This window comes from Rhinoderma darwinii, chromosome 9 (genome assembly GCF_050947455.1).
Source record: "Rhinoderma darwinii isolate aRhiDar2 chromosome 9, aRhiDar2.hap1, whole genome shotgun sequence".
Lineage (NCBI taxonomy): Eukaryota > Metazoa > Chordata > Amphibia > Anura > Rhinodermatidae > Rhinoderma > Rhinoderma darwinii.
In genome coordinates, this window is record NC_134695.1 from 45684824 (window position 1) to 45701039 (window position 16216).

General features: G+C 43.4%; 1 protein-coding gene across 1 annotated transcript in view; it reads right to left on the minus strand.

Moving 5' to 3' along the window:
* SLC25A22 (solute carrier family 25 member 22) overlaps positions 1-16216 on the minus strand; it is a 54693-nt gene that overhangs the window by 22714 nt on the left and 15763 nt on the right. The window contains exons 2-5 of the mRNA XM_075837597.1: positions 13783-13886; positions 9323-9448; positions 5794-5849; positions 3604-3694 (exon numbers count right to left, since the gene is read on the minus strand). Coding sequence (XP_075693712.1) covers positions 3604-3694; positions 5794-5849; positions 9323-9448; positions 13783-13802 — 293 coding nt within the window. The 5' untranslated portion in view covers positions 13803-13886. The remainder of the gene's footprint in view (positions 1-3603; positions 3695-5793; positions 5850-9322; positions 9449-13782; positions 13887-16216) is intronic.

The window sequence follows — 16216 nt, forward strand, 5'->3', positions numbered from 1 at the left end:
CTTTAAACAACTCAATATGGTGGGCTGGATTCTGACCAGGATCCACTGCGATTATGGACCATTTCCATGCACATTGGTGAGTGCAACACCTTTCTGGTGGCACATGGGTATTTGTCTCTTTGTGTTTATGTATTTTATGAACAGTCCATGTACAAGTTAGGCTGGGTTCACACGAGCACATTACGTCCGTAATGGACAGAACGTATTTCGGCCGGAAGTCCCGGATCGAACACACTGCAGGGAGCCGGGCTCCTAGCATCATAGTTATGTACGACGCTAGGAGTCCCTGCCTCTCTGTGGAACTACTGTCCCTTACTGAAAACATGATTACAATACAGGACCGTTGTCCGGTAGCGAGGCAGGGACTCCTAGCGTCGTACATAACTATGATGCTAGGAGCCCGGCTCCCTGAACTGTGTTCGGTCCGGGTCTTCCGGCCGAAATACGTTCCGTCCTTTACGGACGTAATGTGCTCGTGTGAATCCAGCCTAAATGTATGGCTACCATAATCCTGAAAAGAAGAATCCTGGAATATCATCGAAGAGACTGCTTTTATTGGATTCACTTTCAATGATCACAGGTGATCAGCATGATAGGAACATATAGTACATGTGTCTGTGCTAGCAACTGTGAGGGTATGTTCACACGGCCTATTTTCAGCCATTTTTCGGGCCGTAAACGCCCGAAAAATGGCTGAAAAATCGGAAGCAGAACGCCTCTAAACATTTGCCCATTGATTTCAATGGGAGAAACGGCGTTCTGTTCCGACGGGCTGTTTTATTTAAATAAAAACGGCCGTGAAAAAGAAGTGCAGGTCACTTCTTGGGACATTTTTGGAGCTGTTTTTCATAGACTCTATTGAAAACAGCTACAAAAACGGCCATAAAAAACGCAGCGAAAAACGCGAGTGGCTTAAAAAACGTCTGAAAATCAGAAGTTTTTTTGCTAAGCGTGTGAACATACCCTAAGAGCTAAGGTTGTGTTCAAACATGGCGGATATTTCCCACCATGGATTTTGCAGCGAATCCACAGCTTGTCAGTGGCAAAATCAGCATGTGGTAAATGTGCAAATTTTGCTGCAGGTTTGTTGCTGAGTTAACAATTTGTATTGCATTTTTCTGCTTTGTGAGGATGGGGTTTTGAAAACCCTATCCACATATAATGTACCATAAACGGCAATGGATTTTCGTTGCAGTTTTCGCATCATAAATTTGTGACAGTTCCACTACGTATGAACTCAACCTCCATCGGCGTAAAAGTGTAGTCAACTATGCTTATCAATACAAAGGTGTCCTGCAGAAAACATATACCCTGCTTTTTTGACAATGGCATGGATGACTTTAGCAACTTTATGGCACACAGTTGCACATGTTTCAGCTATACGTTCGCTGCATCCGTCTGGAGATTTTCCCCGGCGTATGTGCTGAACGTAATGAAAAAAACAAGATCTAAACAAAGCCTAATATGCTCATAAAATGTATGTCAAAAAGTAGAAATGTCTAGTTTAATAGATCTATTTTTTTTGCTAGCTAAGGGCAGATTCACAAGAACGTTGCGTTTTTGCGCTCGCAAACAACGCAGCGTTTTGCGAGCGCAAAAACCATTTGACAGCTGCGTGTGTCATGCGTGTCTGATGCGCGGCTGCGTGATTTTCGCGCAGCCGGCATCATAGAGATGAGGCTTGTCGACGCCCGTCACTGTCCAAGGTGCTGAAAGAGCTAAATCTTTCAGCACCCTCGACAGTGAATGCCGAACACAACAGCGAAAAACCTGTAAAAAAAAAAGATAAAGTTCCTACTTACCGAGAACTTCCCGGCCGTTGCCTTGGTGACGCGTCCTTGGTGACGCGTCCTTGGTGACGCGCCTCTCTTGACATCGGGCCCCACCTCCCTGGATGACGCGGCAGTCCAAGTGACCGCTGCAGCCTGTGATTGGCTGCAGCCTGTGCTTGGCCTGTGATTGGCTGGAGCTGTCACTTGAACTGAAGTGTCATCCCGGGAGGTCGGACTGCAGGAAGAAGACAGGAGTAATCGGTAAGTTAGAACTTCGTTTTTTTTTACAGGTTCATGTATTTTGGGATCGCAAGTCACTGTCCATGGTGCTGAAACAGTTTAACTCTTTCAGCACCATGCACAGTGAATGTCTCCCGACGTCGCGGACCGGAAATTTTTTTGCCGGGTTCGGCCAAAACGAGTTTGGCCGAACCCGGTGAAGTTAGCTTCGGTTGTCGGGGTTCGCTCCTCGCAAAGACACTCCGTTTGGATGCTTGGAAACAGAAAAGCACGTGGTGCTTTTCTGTTTCCATTCATCCTTTTGACAGCTCGTGCGCCTTTTCAGTCTGTTCGCACGGAAGTGCTTCCGTGCGACCTGCCTGGTTTTCACGCACCCATTGACTTCAATGGGTGCGTGATGCGTGAAATACGCAGAGTTATTGAACCTGTCGCGTATTTTGCGCAGCGAACAAACGCTGCGCAAAATACAAGGACTGTGTGTACTGCCCCATAGACTTCTATAGGGCATTGCGTGCCGCGCGAAAACCACGCGGCCTACACGCTGCCAAATCACGCTCGTGTGAATCCCCCCTAATAGCTGCATATTACAATTGGCTGTAGGAAATGCTGTTTACCAAATTTATTATGTGTTTTAGATACTTTATGACCTCACCCTTTAGGCTGGGTTCACACACCCTATTTACGGACGTAATTCGAGCGTTTTAGCCTTGAATTACGTCCGAAAATACGGCTCCAAAGCGTCGGCAAACATCTGCCCATTTATGTGAATGGGTTTTACGATGTTCTGTGCCGACGGTCAAAGAAGTGCCTGTCACTTCTTGAGACGTAATTGGAGCCGTTTTCCATTGACTCCATGGAAAAACAGCTCCAATTACGTCCGTAATGGACGCAGCGATAAGCGCCTGCACATGTCATTACGTCTGAAATTCCGGAGCTGTTTTCTCCTGAAAACAGCTCCGTAATTTCAGCCGTAACGGAGGCTGCCGGGTGAACATACCCTAACAGTTTTGAAAGTGTCTAGAAAAACGGGTGTGACTAAGAGGAGTTGTAAAATACGCAATTTTTTGGGTAAATAAATATTGGTGTGAAAGGGGTATTCTGGTTACAACAAGTTACCCCCTATCTATAGGGTAGGGGGTAACTTGCTGATCGGTGGGTGTCTGACAGCTGGAACTCCCACCGTTTACAAGAACGGGGGTCCCAAACCCCTCGTTTGAACTGAGCGGCAGGTCGCTCACGCGCTCTGCTGCTCCATTCATTCTCTATAGCAGCGCCGGAAATAGCCAGGACACCCACCGATCAGCAAGTTAACCCCTACCCTATGGATAGGGGGTAACTTGTAACCGGAATACCCCTTTAAGTACTCCAGCCATTAGGTGGTGCAAGGAAGAGAAAAGAGTCTAACATATCTAGTGAGTTGTGACAATCTTATCATTCTATGTGCGTCATTTTGATCAATTTTTGCCATGTCCATTGTAAAACAATATTGATAAATCTCCTTCTAAGCGCACACATCCTTACTATGTAGACCTTGCAATTCCCACCACCCGGGTTAGATTCTTGAAAGGGTCACAGACTTTACGTTACTCACCCATCTTTGGACAGCGCATGCCTGAAGAAATCATTAGCAGCTAATTTAATAGCTTTTTCTGGTGTAACAAGAGTTAAATTTACAGCAGCACCTGCAGACACATAACAAGTATGAATTCCTCAGGGAAAATAAAGCATTTGCTATATCTAGAAACTGCTTAATGTGCAATATTTAGCTTCATATGAATGTAATTAATCTGACATGTTATAAAAATATGTATCCTGGAAAAACTTTATAGAAAAAGGTCTTATAGAGCCTGTCAGATGACAGGAGTAGTGCGCATACTAGAGGGGGTAACAATACTGGTATATTTTCTGCCAGACACACTGCTGGAACTTTCCGAACTACACGCCCGAATTACGTCTGAAAACAGTGCGTGTGAACATACCCTTACAATGGTCCTTTACTAGAGTAAATGTCCACCATTTTGTTTTAAAATATAATATTCTGTGATGATTATTTTATAATATATTAGTGAGCTCAGTAGGGCCCGATCACATAAGTGTCGCTCTTCCGTTGAGGGGTTCCATCTGAGGTTTCCGTCGGGTTAACCCCTTAACGGAAAGGCAAACTGAAATCTTAGCTTCCGTTTCCCTCACCATTGAACTCAATGGTGACGGAAACCTAGCTAATGGTTTCCGTTTGTCACCGTTGTGATAGGGCTGCGTCGTTTTTGATGGAATCAATAGCGCAGTAAACTTGGAATCAATAGCGCAGTCAACACATCTGCGTTGTGCCTTCCGTTCTAGCGGATCCACAAGAACGGAAGTAAACGTTTCAGTAAAAAAAAACATTGATTTCAATGGGTTTTGTTTTTGCATCAGTTTGCTCAGTTAGGCTCCGTTTCGCCAGGTTTCCGTTATTTTGACTAAAACAATAGCGTAGCCTGCTGTGCTATTGTTTCCGTCGAAAATTACGGAAACCTGACGGAAAGGACCTTTCCGGTTTTTTTTCAACATTGAAGTACAAACTGTTTGAATCATTTATGCATTACGCTTAACAGATCCGTTTTTTTTCTGCACGTGCAAAGGTTAAAGATGAAAGCAAAAGAGATGCAAAGATAAAAATGGATACATTAAAAAAAGTAGTATAACTGATGACAAACTGACAAAAACGGAAAGAAAATAATCTGTTTTTTTGACGGATCTGGTAATCTGATCTGTAAAAAAAAACAAAAAAAACATTACCTTCCGTTGCATTCAGGCTGGCATTTGTCAGTCTGTCCGTTGTTTTTTTTATTTCAATGGATCAGCTAAAACAGATGCCACAACGCAGATGTGAATGAAGCCTTATTCTGAATTCTATAATAAATCAATCCTGATTAATTATAGAATTTATGCTGTATGCAGTCACCCCTAGGGGGAGCTATCTGCAGATAGATTTACACAACTGGTATTGAAATAGGAGCAGGCAGTAAGCTCCCCCTAGTGGTGGTTGCAAGTAACCACTACGACAGTGCCATGGCAAGCAAGGTTAAGGCTCAATGGACACAATGCGTATTACATGCGGTTTTGCCACACAGATTTGCGTGCGACAAATCCGCAGCCTAATACAGTACCAGCATAGTCAATAAGATTCCAGGAAATCTCATGTACACACTGCAGTATTTGTCGGGACGGAAATTGACCTGTGGTGCGTTTTTTATCATCTCAGCATGTCAATTTATCTTGCATTTCCGCTTGCGAATTCTTTCTGCCTAGTGCTATGGAAAATTGCACCAAAAACCGCAGCATGAAAACGCGCCGAAAAACGCATTGCGAATAAGGCAATATCCATACTGGCAATTTTTTTAGCACTTTTCCCTTCCCATTTACAGAAAAATGTATCTAAATGAGATACATTCGGTTTTTGTTTTAATACATTAAAAACGTATCCATCATGGATGAGTAAGAAATGGAAGGAATTGACACCAGTGTGAACATATACTGAAAACTGTAGTTGGTATGTTTACGCCATTTGTTATTGTATAATTCTATTATTCAATTTCTTGTTTTTAACTGCCTTGACCACCTCTTTGTTCTGTGGTCACTGGATATTGATTGCCCATGAGGGTATTGTGTGGTACCCATGCTCTGCCCAGCATCTTGGTTAGCCCCACTCTCTGAGCATAAAGCCATAAAGCCCACTATGGCAGCAGAAACTGGTCCTATAGGATGTTGCTGGAGCACGGTCAGCTTCTTACGTACGTACCTCTGTACATGCCGAAGTATCCCTCGGAACGTAAAGTCTTAATAAGGCAGTCTGACCTGCAGATTAAAAAAAAAAAAGTTTCTTAATAACTGATATTACATATGTTCTTTTTAAAGAGTGTAGTCAGCAGGACAGTAAGGCTCTATTCACACTGTATTTGCAGTGTAGGTTCAGCGTATGCCCTGGGAAGAGTCTCGGCACATACATTGAATGTATTCATAGGGTCCTATTGACTCAATGTATGTATGTTTTGATGTACTTGGTGGTGCATATGTTTTATTTTATTGTAAAGAATAGCGTAATAAATGATGCTATTACATACAGAGGCATCCAGAAAAAAAAACGTACTGTATACTGCTTTATAAACAATTATTACATTGTGACCCTATGGATGACGTATGCCACAGTACGACTATACTAGAGTCTCCCAACCTTTTTAGCATTGGGCATCCCATAAAAAAAAATATTTATCTCAGGGAACTCCTACCAATTAATTTTTTGCAAAAGAGAAAAAAAGGCTAAAACCAAGGGAAACACAAGCCACAGCAAAATTAATTCAGACCCACAATTAGTTTAGACCCCAGGCTTCAGACCTTAAAATTAATTCAGACTTAAGACGTCAATCCCCAAAATTAATGCAGACCCTATACTTAAAAATTTATTCAGATGTCAGACCCCACAATTAATTCATATCCCAGACCCCAAAATTTATTCAGACCCCATACAGAAAAATTAAACAGACGTCAGAGCTCACAATCAATTCAGACCCCAGACCTCAGACCCATGAATTAATTCAGACGATTATCCGACGAACAAACGTTTGCTCAATCATCGTTTGATCGCTGCCCTGTTTACACAGGGCATCAATCGGGAAGGTGCATTTGTACGTACGCACGTTTAGCCGATTATTGACCCATGTAGAAGGGCTTTTAACCACCTTCAGGTTTCTTCTGAAGTAAAGGGGGTTATACACTGGGCAATTTTCGGGCAAACGATCGTGCTCAATGCTGATAATTTCCCTGTGTAAACAGGGCAGCAATCAGCTGATGAATGAGCAAACGCTCGTTCATCTGCTGATTGTATCGTTTTAAAAAAGTGAAATATTATCGTTGTCGGCAGCACATCCCCCTGTGTAAACAGGGAGACGCGCTGCCGAAATAATAATAATGTATGGGGACGAGCGATCAGAGTAACGACCGATCGTCCCCATCCATAACTCCTTGTGACAGGAGCAAACGAGCGCCGATCAATGAGCTGTCTCGTTGATCGGCGCTCGCTGCACCTGACAAAATCGGCCGGTATAATAGGGCCTTTAGTCTTCATGGCCTGCAGCTATTTAGACAAGCCTAAAGTTTTTAAGCGAAGCTGGCAACAAAATTAGACCATGCCTCCAAACAAAAATCTGTCGGCCATGTGGGTAAAAGCAAATGCTTCATGAATTTTTCACAAAATCTTGTGCCGTTTTCAACTACAATTCATTCTTCAGGGTCAGGTAAAGAAAAAAAGCCAAAAACATATTTGATGGAAAATTATATAGAAAACTTATCAACTAAATATAATATCAAAATATTTAACTAGAATAACTGCATTTTTTTGTATTTCTTGTGTTCATACTTTGATTCAGATATTTTTCCGGGCTTCCTGTAAACACCTCGTGATTTTAGTCCTAGCAGTTGGGGGCTACTGCTTCTCTTGGTCTAATCTCAACATATTCAGCAATGTTGAGCTTCGGACTCTGGGGTGGAAAGTCCATTGTTCAGAGAACACCAGCAGCTTCTTTATTTGCTAAACATGTCTTGATCTTCACAGCAGAGGTTTTTGCTCATTATCTTGTGTAGACTGAATTTCCAGAGGGTTATTTTTGTATGATGTCTCAGATGTCCATTTTTATTGTTCTCGTGTAAATTTTCTTCTTGGTTTTCTATTCCTTTTCTAACGGGTTCTTGACGGCTACACATTCTCAGCTACAGTTAATCTGACGGTGACAATTTTGATTGTATACCTGGTCTGGCACGGCTGTGAGGTCTTATACACATGGCACAATGCACAGAGCCTGTACGGCAATGCATGGAACATATACGGCTCCTTTAGTACTAAGCCGTCCTTGCTCTGTTGGACTCCATGTGTATGGGAATATTCTCCCCAACAAGTATTACTTCTAGGAAAAAATAACTCTGTACACACTTGAATTCCTATGAAATATACCACGTATGAAATCGGAGGCATAGGGAGGCATACAGAGGTACACTAGAGGCCCGATCTACTTCTATGGAAGGCCTATTATGACTCTAAAAATGAAGCTATAATACAGCCATGTTCATGAGTGGTTTTGAGTGGAAATAATATCAATTAAAAAGTCCTTTTATGGTTGTACAAGAGTGGGAATCATGGGTCAGGGGTCATATTGCCAACATCAAACATAGTATTTGCGTAAATGTCAGGTTTCGGGAAAACGTGGCATAAGCACTACCCTTAGAAAAAAAAACCTTCTACAGCATATAAATGGACTGATCTAGTATAGACGAGCCTACAGTTTTTGGGCCAAGCTGGCAACAAAATTAGACCATGCCTCCAAACGAAAATCTGTCGGCCATGTGGGTAAAAGCAAAAGCTTTATACATTTTTCACACAATCTTGTGCCGTTTTCAAATACAAATCCGCAAACAACTGTGTGTGGCAGTTTCTATAAATATGCCCACATACGGCTTGCCCACAGAAATGTATTACGTTACAATGCTGATAACTGATGCGTTTCTTTCTTATTTTGTCCACTTTGGCTCTTAATAAGGCCCCATGCACACGACCGTAATTTTTATCCGCAATTACGGATAAAAATAGATTCATTCATTTCTATGGCCCACAAACACCTTCCCGTATATTTACGGGTAAGTGCCTGGGCCAAAGAAATGACCCACAAAAAATAGGACATGTCCTATTTTTTTTAATTTGCGGACTGTGCTCCTATACTTTATAAAGGGAGCACGGCCCGCAAATGCGGGAGACAGTCCACGGACGTCCGTGCACATGGCTACGGCCGTGTGCATAAGGCCTTTAGCTTGTAGTTTTGCTCAGTGATCTGGTCTAGTAATTTGCCTTGTTATCATATTTCCCTGCAAAGTCAGCATCTGATGTTTGCTTTGTGTGGTTTCAGCATCATATGACTTCTGCTTCTCAACCTCAAGGACACAATAGAGGTCAGTCTGCAAGACGTAAAGGGATATTATTTTTATCCTTCTACATTATGACTTTTAACTGTAAGGATCAATAATCATTTAAATGAAAGATGATCCGAGGAAATTGATGTCTGTTACGTAGGTTAAATTATTGCACGGAAATGGTACAGAAGTAATACGAAGTCTTTGTGACTATATAGTCAAGTTAGATCATTTAGAGAACATCTATCAGAATTCATTGAAAACTGCACATACGTGTCATGGTTGGGTGAAGGCTAGACATGGATAGGACATCCGTAGCACAGTTTTATTGTCTATACATTTTATGGCTCTACAGTGAATGTTCTCCCACTTACATGCTGGTATACATTCTTTGGCCATTTTGTTGATTTTGTAGTCGAGTCTTAGCTAGATCAATGGGAAAGACGCAAGTAACGCCAATTAGTCCAGCTATTCCTCCATTTATAAGCTTGGCGGGCAAACTGCAAACAGAAGAAACAGAAAGTGATGCAGATCATGAGAATCCTTAACCCACTGCAGATGTCCACACTACAAGGAGATACTCCAATCGTATTTTTTACATTTCTTCTATGGATATCTACAATTCTTGAATATTTTCCTGTTTATTAACAAAAATAGTCAATACAAAAGCGCGTTTCCCGTTACAGTCAGGAGGTCAAAACTCTTTTAAGTCTTTTTTTTTTATTAAGAGAAGGATTGGATCTCGGTACAAGGAAGAAGAGAAACATTCCCTAACAGTTCCCCTGTGAGTCCCCCTGAAAGTTTCCCCCCTTCCTTGTGTCGAGATCTGATCCTTGATTAAAAAAGTCGTAAAGGAGTGCAGACCCCCAAACAGATGTGAAAGGGGCCTAAGCAACAACCAGGCAGTTATCAGTGACCATAGGACAATGCTACAGCTGCTTTCCAAATGTATGAAGTAAACCAGTTTATATTATTAGGATACTGCAGTTTAGCGTAGTTATTATGTGTTTGAAGAACTACGTCCAGTTGACAGAGGTACACGCTTGTTATGGTGTATCAAGACTCTCTCCAGTGTCCAGACAAGCTCAGGACAGATTTTCAGCATCTGAATGTAAACAAGAATGTCTTTCATTCACTTACAGCAAGAAGAGATCCTTCTTTGAAGTCCACGGAGAAAACTGCCACCAAGATACCAAAGATTAGGCATGCTTTGGTTTAAAAAAAAAAAATAAATGCCGGAGTTTGATGTTTAGGACAGGTTCCCACGTTGCGTAAAAACTGTGGAATTCTATGCGGAAATTCCGCAAGGCTTACAGTAGAAGCAAAGTGAATGAGATATTAACAAATCTCATGCCCACGCTGCGGAAAAAAATCTGCAGTGAAAACATTCGTAAATTGACTTGCGGTGCGGATTTTTAATACGCAGCATCTGAGTTTACGCTGCGTATTTGTTGCTTTTCTGTTATGGGTTTTCCCCATTGAATTCAATGGGGATATAAAACCTGCAACAAGTAGCCATGTTTTACGACTTTTGGGGCAGAAACACTGCAATTCTGCCACAAAAATTGCAAATGAGAAAAAAAAATAACGTGTTTTTTTAATTTAAATTAATAAAAAAAAGCTTATACTTACCCTCGGCCATTGTCATAGTGACGCGTTCCACTGTACTGAGTGCAGCCTGTCCTCCTGGGATGACGTTTCATCCCATGCAACTGCTGCAGTCAATCACAGGCTGCAGCGGACCAATGGGCTGCAGCGTCATCCCAGGAGGCCGTACTGCACGGACAACGGGGGGTGGCAGCGCTATGACAATGGACCGGGGTAAATATGGACTTTTTTCTTCAAGCACTGATTTCCATGCACTGTGGTGCATTTTTTCGGGCGGAATTTGTGGTGGGTTCTAGGTCGGATACGCAGCGTATCTGACCCGTGGTAACCCAGCCTTATAGATCCTAATGATGTCTATGTCTAGGTTTTCTGTTGTGGATTAGTATTATATTATATAAGTCAGAAGGAGCCATATACAAATTCTATTGAGCACCATTGTGTATGTATGAACAGCCTTATAAAAATGCAGTAAAACGTGGCGTATTTGCCTTGTATTTCTGCACGATGTAGAAAACGTTACAATGTAAGCCTATGGAAAAAAAATCTGCAGCGCAGTAAATTGAGAAATCTGTTGCAGAATATTTTTCCCATTGTAAATTGTACGGTTTTCGGCAGCGTAATTTTAAGGCAGAACCCCATGTGTGACTGCACCTAAGGCTGGGTTCACACGACCTATTTTCAGACGTATTGGAGGCGTTTTACGCCTCAAATTACGTCTGAAAAAACGCCTCCAATACGTCGGCAAAGATCTGAACATTACTTTCAATGGGTCTTACGATGTACTGTTCCGACGACCTGTCATTTTACGCGTCGCTGTCAAAAGACAAAATACCAGCCTCGTCAAAGAAGTGCAGGACACTTCTTGGGACGTAATTGGAGCCGTTTTTCATTGACTTCAATGAAGAACAGCTCCAAATTACGTCCGTAAAAGACGCCGTGAAAAACGCCAGTACATGCATTTACGTCTGAAATTCAGGAGCTGTTTTCTGCTGAAAACAGCTCCGTAATTTCAGACGTAAATGCAGTTATCGTGTGCACATACCCTTACAGTTTTTATGTTCTTGTGTCCTCTGTGCACACATCCTACAGTTCTCCCTTACTAACTATATCTCATCAGTGCCGTAACTACCGCTGTAGCAGCCATAGTGGCTGCTACAGAGCCCGCGGCATGAGGGGGCCCGTGCTGCCCGCCGTCACGGTCCCCACCATACCCGATCGCGCCACTAGCAGCCGTAACAGCGGTAGCGCCGCCACATCCAATAGTATCTGCATCCTTAGGACGCAGATACTATTGAATGCTATGGCAGAGCAGGGAGGTATCTCCCTACTCTTCCATTAACTAGGCTACGGGCAGGGCCGGCGTTAGAGTGGCGACACACTGGGCAATTGCCCAAGGCCCGCATCCTCTTACGGCCCCCTGCCCGTGGATGCTATGGGGTCCTAGGCGGCCTGCACTGCCCGGCCCATAACATTTATGGGCCCGCGGCAAGAAGGGGCCCGTGCGACCCACCATCACGGTCCCCTCCATGCCCAGTGGCGCTGCTAGCAGCCGTAACAGTGGTAGCGACGCCACATCCAATAGTATCTGTGTCCTTAGGATGCAGATACTATTGAACGCTATGGCAAAGCAGGGTGGTATCTCCCTACTCTGCCATTAACTAGGCTACAAGCAGGGCCGGCGTTAGGGGGGGACGACAAACTGGGCAATTGCCCAGGGTCCCCATCCTCTTAGGGCCCCTTGCCCGCGGCTGCTACGGGGCCGGCGGCTCAGGCACCCTCATGCCAGGTGGCGTCGCTAGCATCAGAGGGGGCCCCGGTGCTAGCTGCAGCCACATTCACTTGTATCTGCGTCCTCAGGACGCAGATACAAATGAATACTATAGGCTGCAGGCCACGTTAGGCCTGCACCCTATAAGGCGCTGGGAAGACACCTGTGCAGGCTGGCGTGATGACTTCACTGCCTCATGCTGGTCTGCGCAAGCGTCCCTCCGGGAGGCTGTGCAGTGCTCCATCCGTCGCAGGGACAAGGCAAGGTAAGAACAATTTTTGTTGGGGGTTGGCTATGTGGCAATATACATGGGGGGATTGCTGTGTATCACTATATACAAGGGGGGATTGCTGCGTATCACTATATAAAACGGGGGGATTGCTGTGTAGCACTATATACAAGGGGGGCTGTGTGGCACTATATACAAGGGGGGCTGTGTGGCACTATATACAAGGGTGGGGGTGCTGTGTGGCACTATATACAAGGGGGAGCTGTGTGGCCCTATATACAAGGGGGGGGGCTATGTAGCACTCTATACAAGGGGGAGCTGTGTAGCACTATTTACAAGGGGAAGAGGGATGTGGCGCTATCTACAGGGGCTGTGTGTGGCGCTATCTACACGGGTCTGTCTGTGGCGCTATCTATATGGGCTGTTGGTCACTATACAAGGGAAGAGCCGTGTGGCACTATACACAAGGGAGGGGGCTGTGTGGCGCTATCTACAGGGGGGAGGCTGTATGGCACTATCTACAGGGGGGGCTGTATGGAGCTATCTATGGGGGGGCTGTATGGCACTATCTACAAGGGGCAGGTGGGTGGTGCTATCTACAAGTGGGGTGTGACACTGTCTGCAGGGGGGCTGTATAGCACTGTCTATAGGGGGGTTGTATGGCACAATCTACAGGGGGCATTATCTACAAAGGGGGCTGCGTCTGGCACCGAGGGGAGGCGGGGACCCAGTCAAAAGTTTGCTATGGGGCCCAGTCTTTTCTAGTTATGCCCAGTCTTCCCTAGTTACGCCCTTGTATCTCATCATAGGTGTATATTAGAAGTCATGCCCCTGAACTATGGACCTTGAGATTTGTCCGGATTACACTGTAGGAAAAACATCCAAAGCTGTTCACAGTCATGGCAGTACTGAAGAGAGTCAAGCTGAGGTTATATATAGTCTTTTATATTGCAATACAATACCATTGGCAAAGCATGATACTATTAATGCTGAGAAACCGCTGCTGGCACTTTTCCAGGTATGAAAATAAATAATTACTCCATTGAGAATGCCCATGTGATGTAAGGACAGAGGGCACCACACAAGGCATGGACAGAGAGATAAACCCAAGATCAGATGAGAGCTCATTAAAAGTCAAAACGTTCAGAATATAGCGCTTATCGGTGATCACTTTATGCAATCTGGCCCGAAATTCATCTATATATAACAGATTTTTGATCTCTCTTTACCTGATTTTTTTATCAGCCATTTAATAGCAACCTATCCCAGATAAAAGCTCAAGGTCCTTCCTTCTGTGGTGACGATGGTTTTGGTCTTTCGGGTGTGCCGGCACCTATAAATGACAAAGATTGGCTATTCATTTATATTATTCTCACTATCTCCAGCAAGTGTTACCTGAAGACTTTGCTCAAGAGCTGCACGCTGCAAAACTCCTCCTTTCTCACGATATATCGAATGTTCCAGTATATTTAACACATTCATCCCTTAAAGAATATTCTGCCACTGAAGACAATCCCAGATCCAAGGGCTCAGATACCAATGACAGGCTGCCCATAACATTTTTGGGCCCTCTGGCACATTCAAATTTTAGAACATACCCCCCTCCCGCCAACATTCCCCTTCTGCAGTCAGGGGCGCTCCCAGGAATTTAATCTGCGGAGGTTGTAAACGGGAAAACGCACTTATGCCCCCTGAATACTTTTACACCTTCTACCACGGACAAGTGCTAAAATTACTGAGCTTAGGGGTTAAAGGTGTTTTCTGCATAATCGCAGCATCAATGAAAAGTCCTACAACTTTCTAATAGACTTTGTGTTTCAATTGTTTGCTATCAGTGAATAAGAATATTCTTGTTTATATTCATAGACTGCAAACCCTGTGCGTAGCTTGTCTTGCTCTCAGCTAACGGCCTGTTCACATCTCCATTGGAGACTTGGTTAGGGTCCTTCGTCGCAGATCCAACAGAAGTTACCGGAAACGAGAGACCAGCATGCTGCGCTATTGTTTCTGGTTAAGCAACGGACATCCAGATTTAAAAAATGACAGAACCCATTAAAGTCAATTTGTTCAGTCGGCCACCGGTGATGTCCGTGGTGCAACGGAACCGTTGTGTCCGGCATGCCCTTGTTCTGCTCCTCTGACGAAGAAGAGCGACGGAATGCCCCGACGCAGATGTGAACAGGGCCTGAGAAGTGGATACAATTGTACTGTTTTCTCTGTGAGCTCAATACATCAACAGTAGCAGCATAAATCTCGCTGATAGTTTGCTACAATGTATCAGTCTGAAGTCCAGGCTGTTTAGCCCACAGAGTACTGCCGAGATTCGGACTGTTGACATTTTTGTCATAGTCACAAGGTCACTTGCAATAATGTGCAAACTTTAGTTATTTCATGATCATGATATATAATCATAATTTACTTGCGACTTCGTGACGCGGCGATGCAGATTAACCATAACTCAATAGGGGCTGTAATAGTGGCCATATTGGTTGACTTAACACAAAAGGATTCTTAGTGTATTTATCATGGATTTTTATTTTATTTTAAGGTAAAATGCTCTATAAAACATATATACTGACCTTATTACAGTTTATGTATAGATAAAATCTACATAGCAAAGTCTGAGTAAGGGTCAGTTCACACAAATTTTTTGGTGCAGATTTTGAAGCAGAAACCTCGTCAGAATCAGCGCTAAAAAAACGGCCGAAATCGCCCCCCATTAATTTCAATAATCGCTCCCCATTAATTTCTTTGGGGTTTCCGCCTCTGACCTCCCATTGATTTAAAAAACCTGCGGGGCTTGTTTCACTGCGCTTTTTGCCCTCTGGTCCCTGTGTAAGCTTCAATGGTCGCGGGCGAAAAACACTGCGAAAAAACTTGGGAAAATACGTGCAGTCAGGAATTCTGAGGCAGATTTTTTCATGCCTGCAAAAAACTTAGTGTGAACAGGCCCTATCTTTGTAAATACATTACATTGATTATTTTGTACTCAGTCACGTAACTTAGAATTTATCTTGAAAAACCAAACAAAAATTCTTCGCTTTTCACTGAAAATCCTCCGTACCTTCCAAAGTTGGGCGCTATGACAAAAGCCGTCCCAAGCACCTTTCTCTTTGGTGCACAGACAGGCCATTTTTTTGGGTGATTGTACTGACTGGACTTTGAGGGAAGATATGGGTTAAACTCATGCATTCCGGACAATTTTTTTAATTTTTCATTTTTGCCCGGGAATAACCCTTTAACATGGTTACTTTAACAACTAACCCTTTCAAAGATATTTAATCAAAGATTATACATACTCCTAATCACGGGAATACTAAGCAAACAAATTGTTTAGTGCTATAGTGAGGGCCGGGTGGTGGTGCGATAAGTAATATCATGTGCTCCTATGATTTGTACGTACATACTATACTCGCACAGTGTTTTGTGTAAATACATATAGAAAAAGAGCCACATAAAAGGTAAACTCACAAAAAGTATGCTATAATAAAATAATACAGACCATTGCGGAATAAAGTGGCACTCCTAATTATTATAAATACATGTTATATTATATGTAAAGGCAAACAATACTAGGCTTCGTATGACATCTAAGAGCAATATGAAGTAATGTGACCAGCTGGGTGGCCCTTACTTATATAATAATGTCCGACCATAATATGA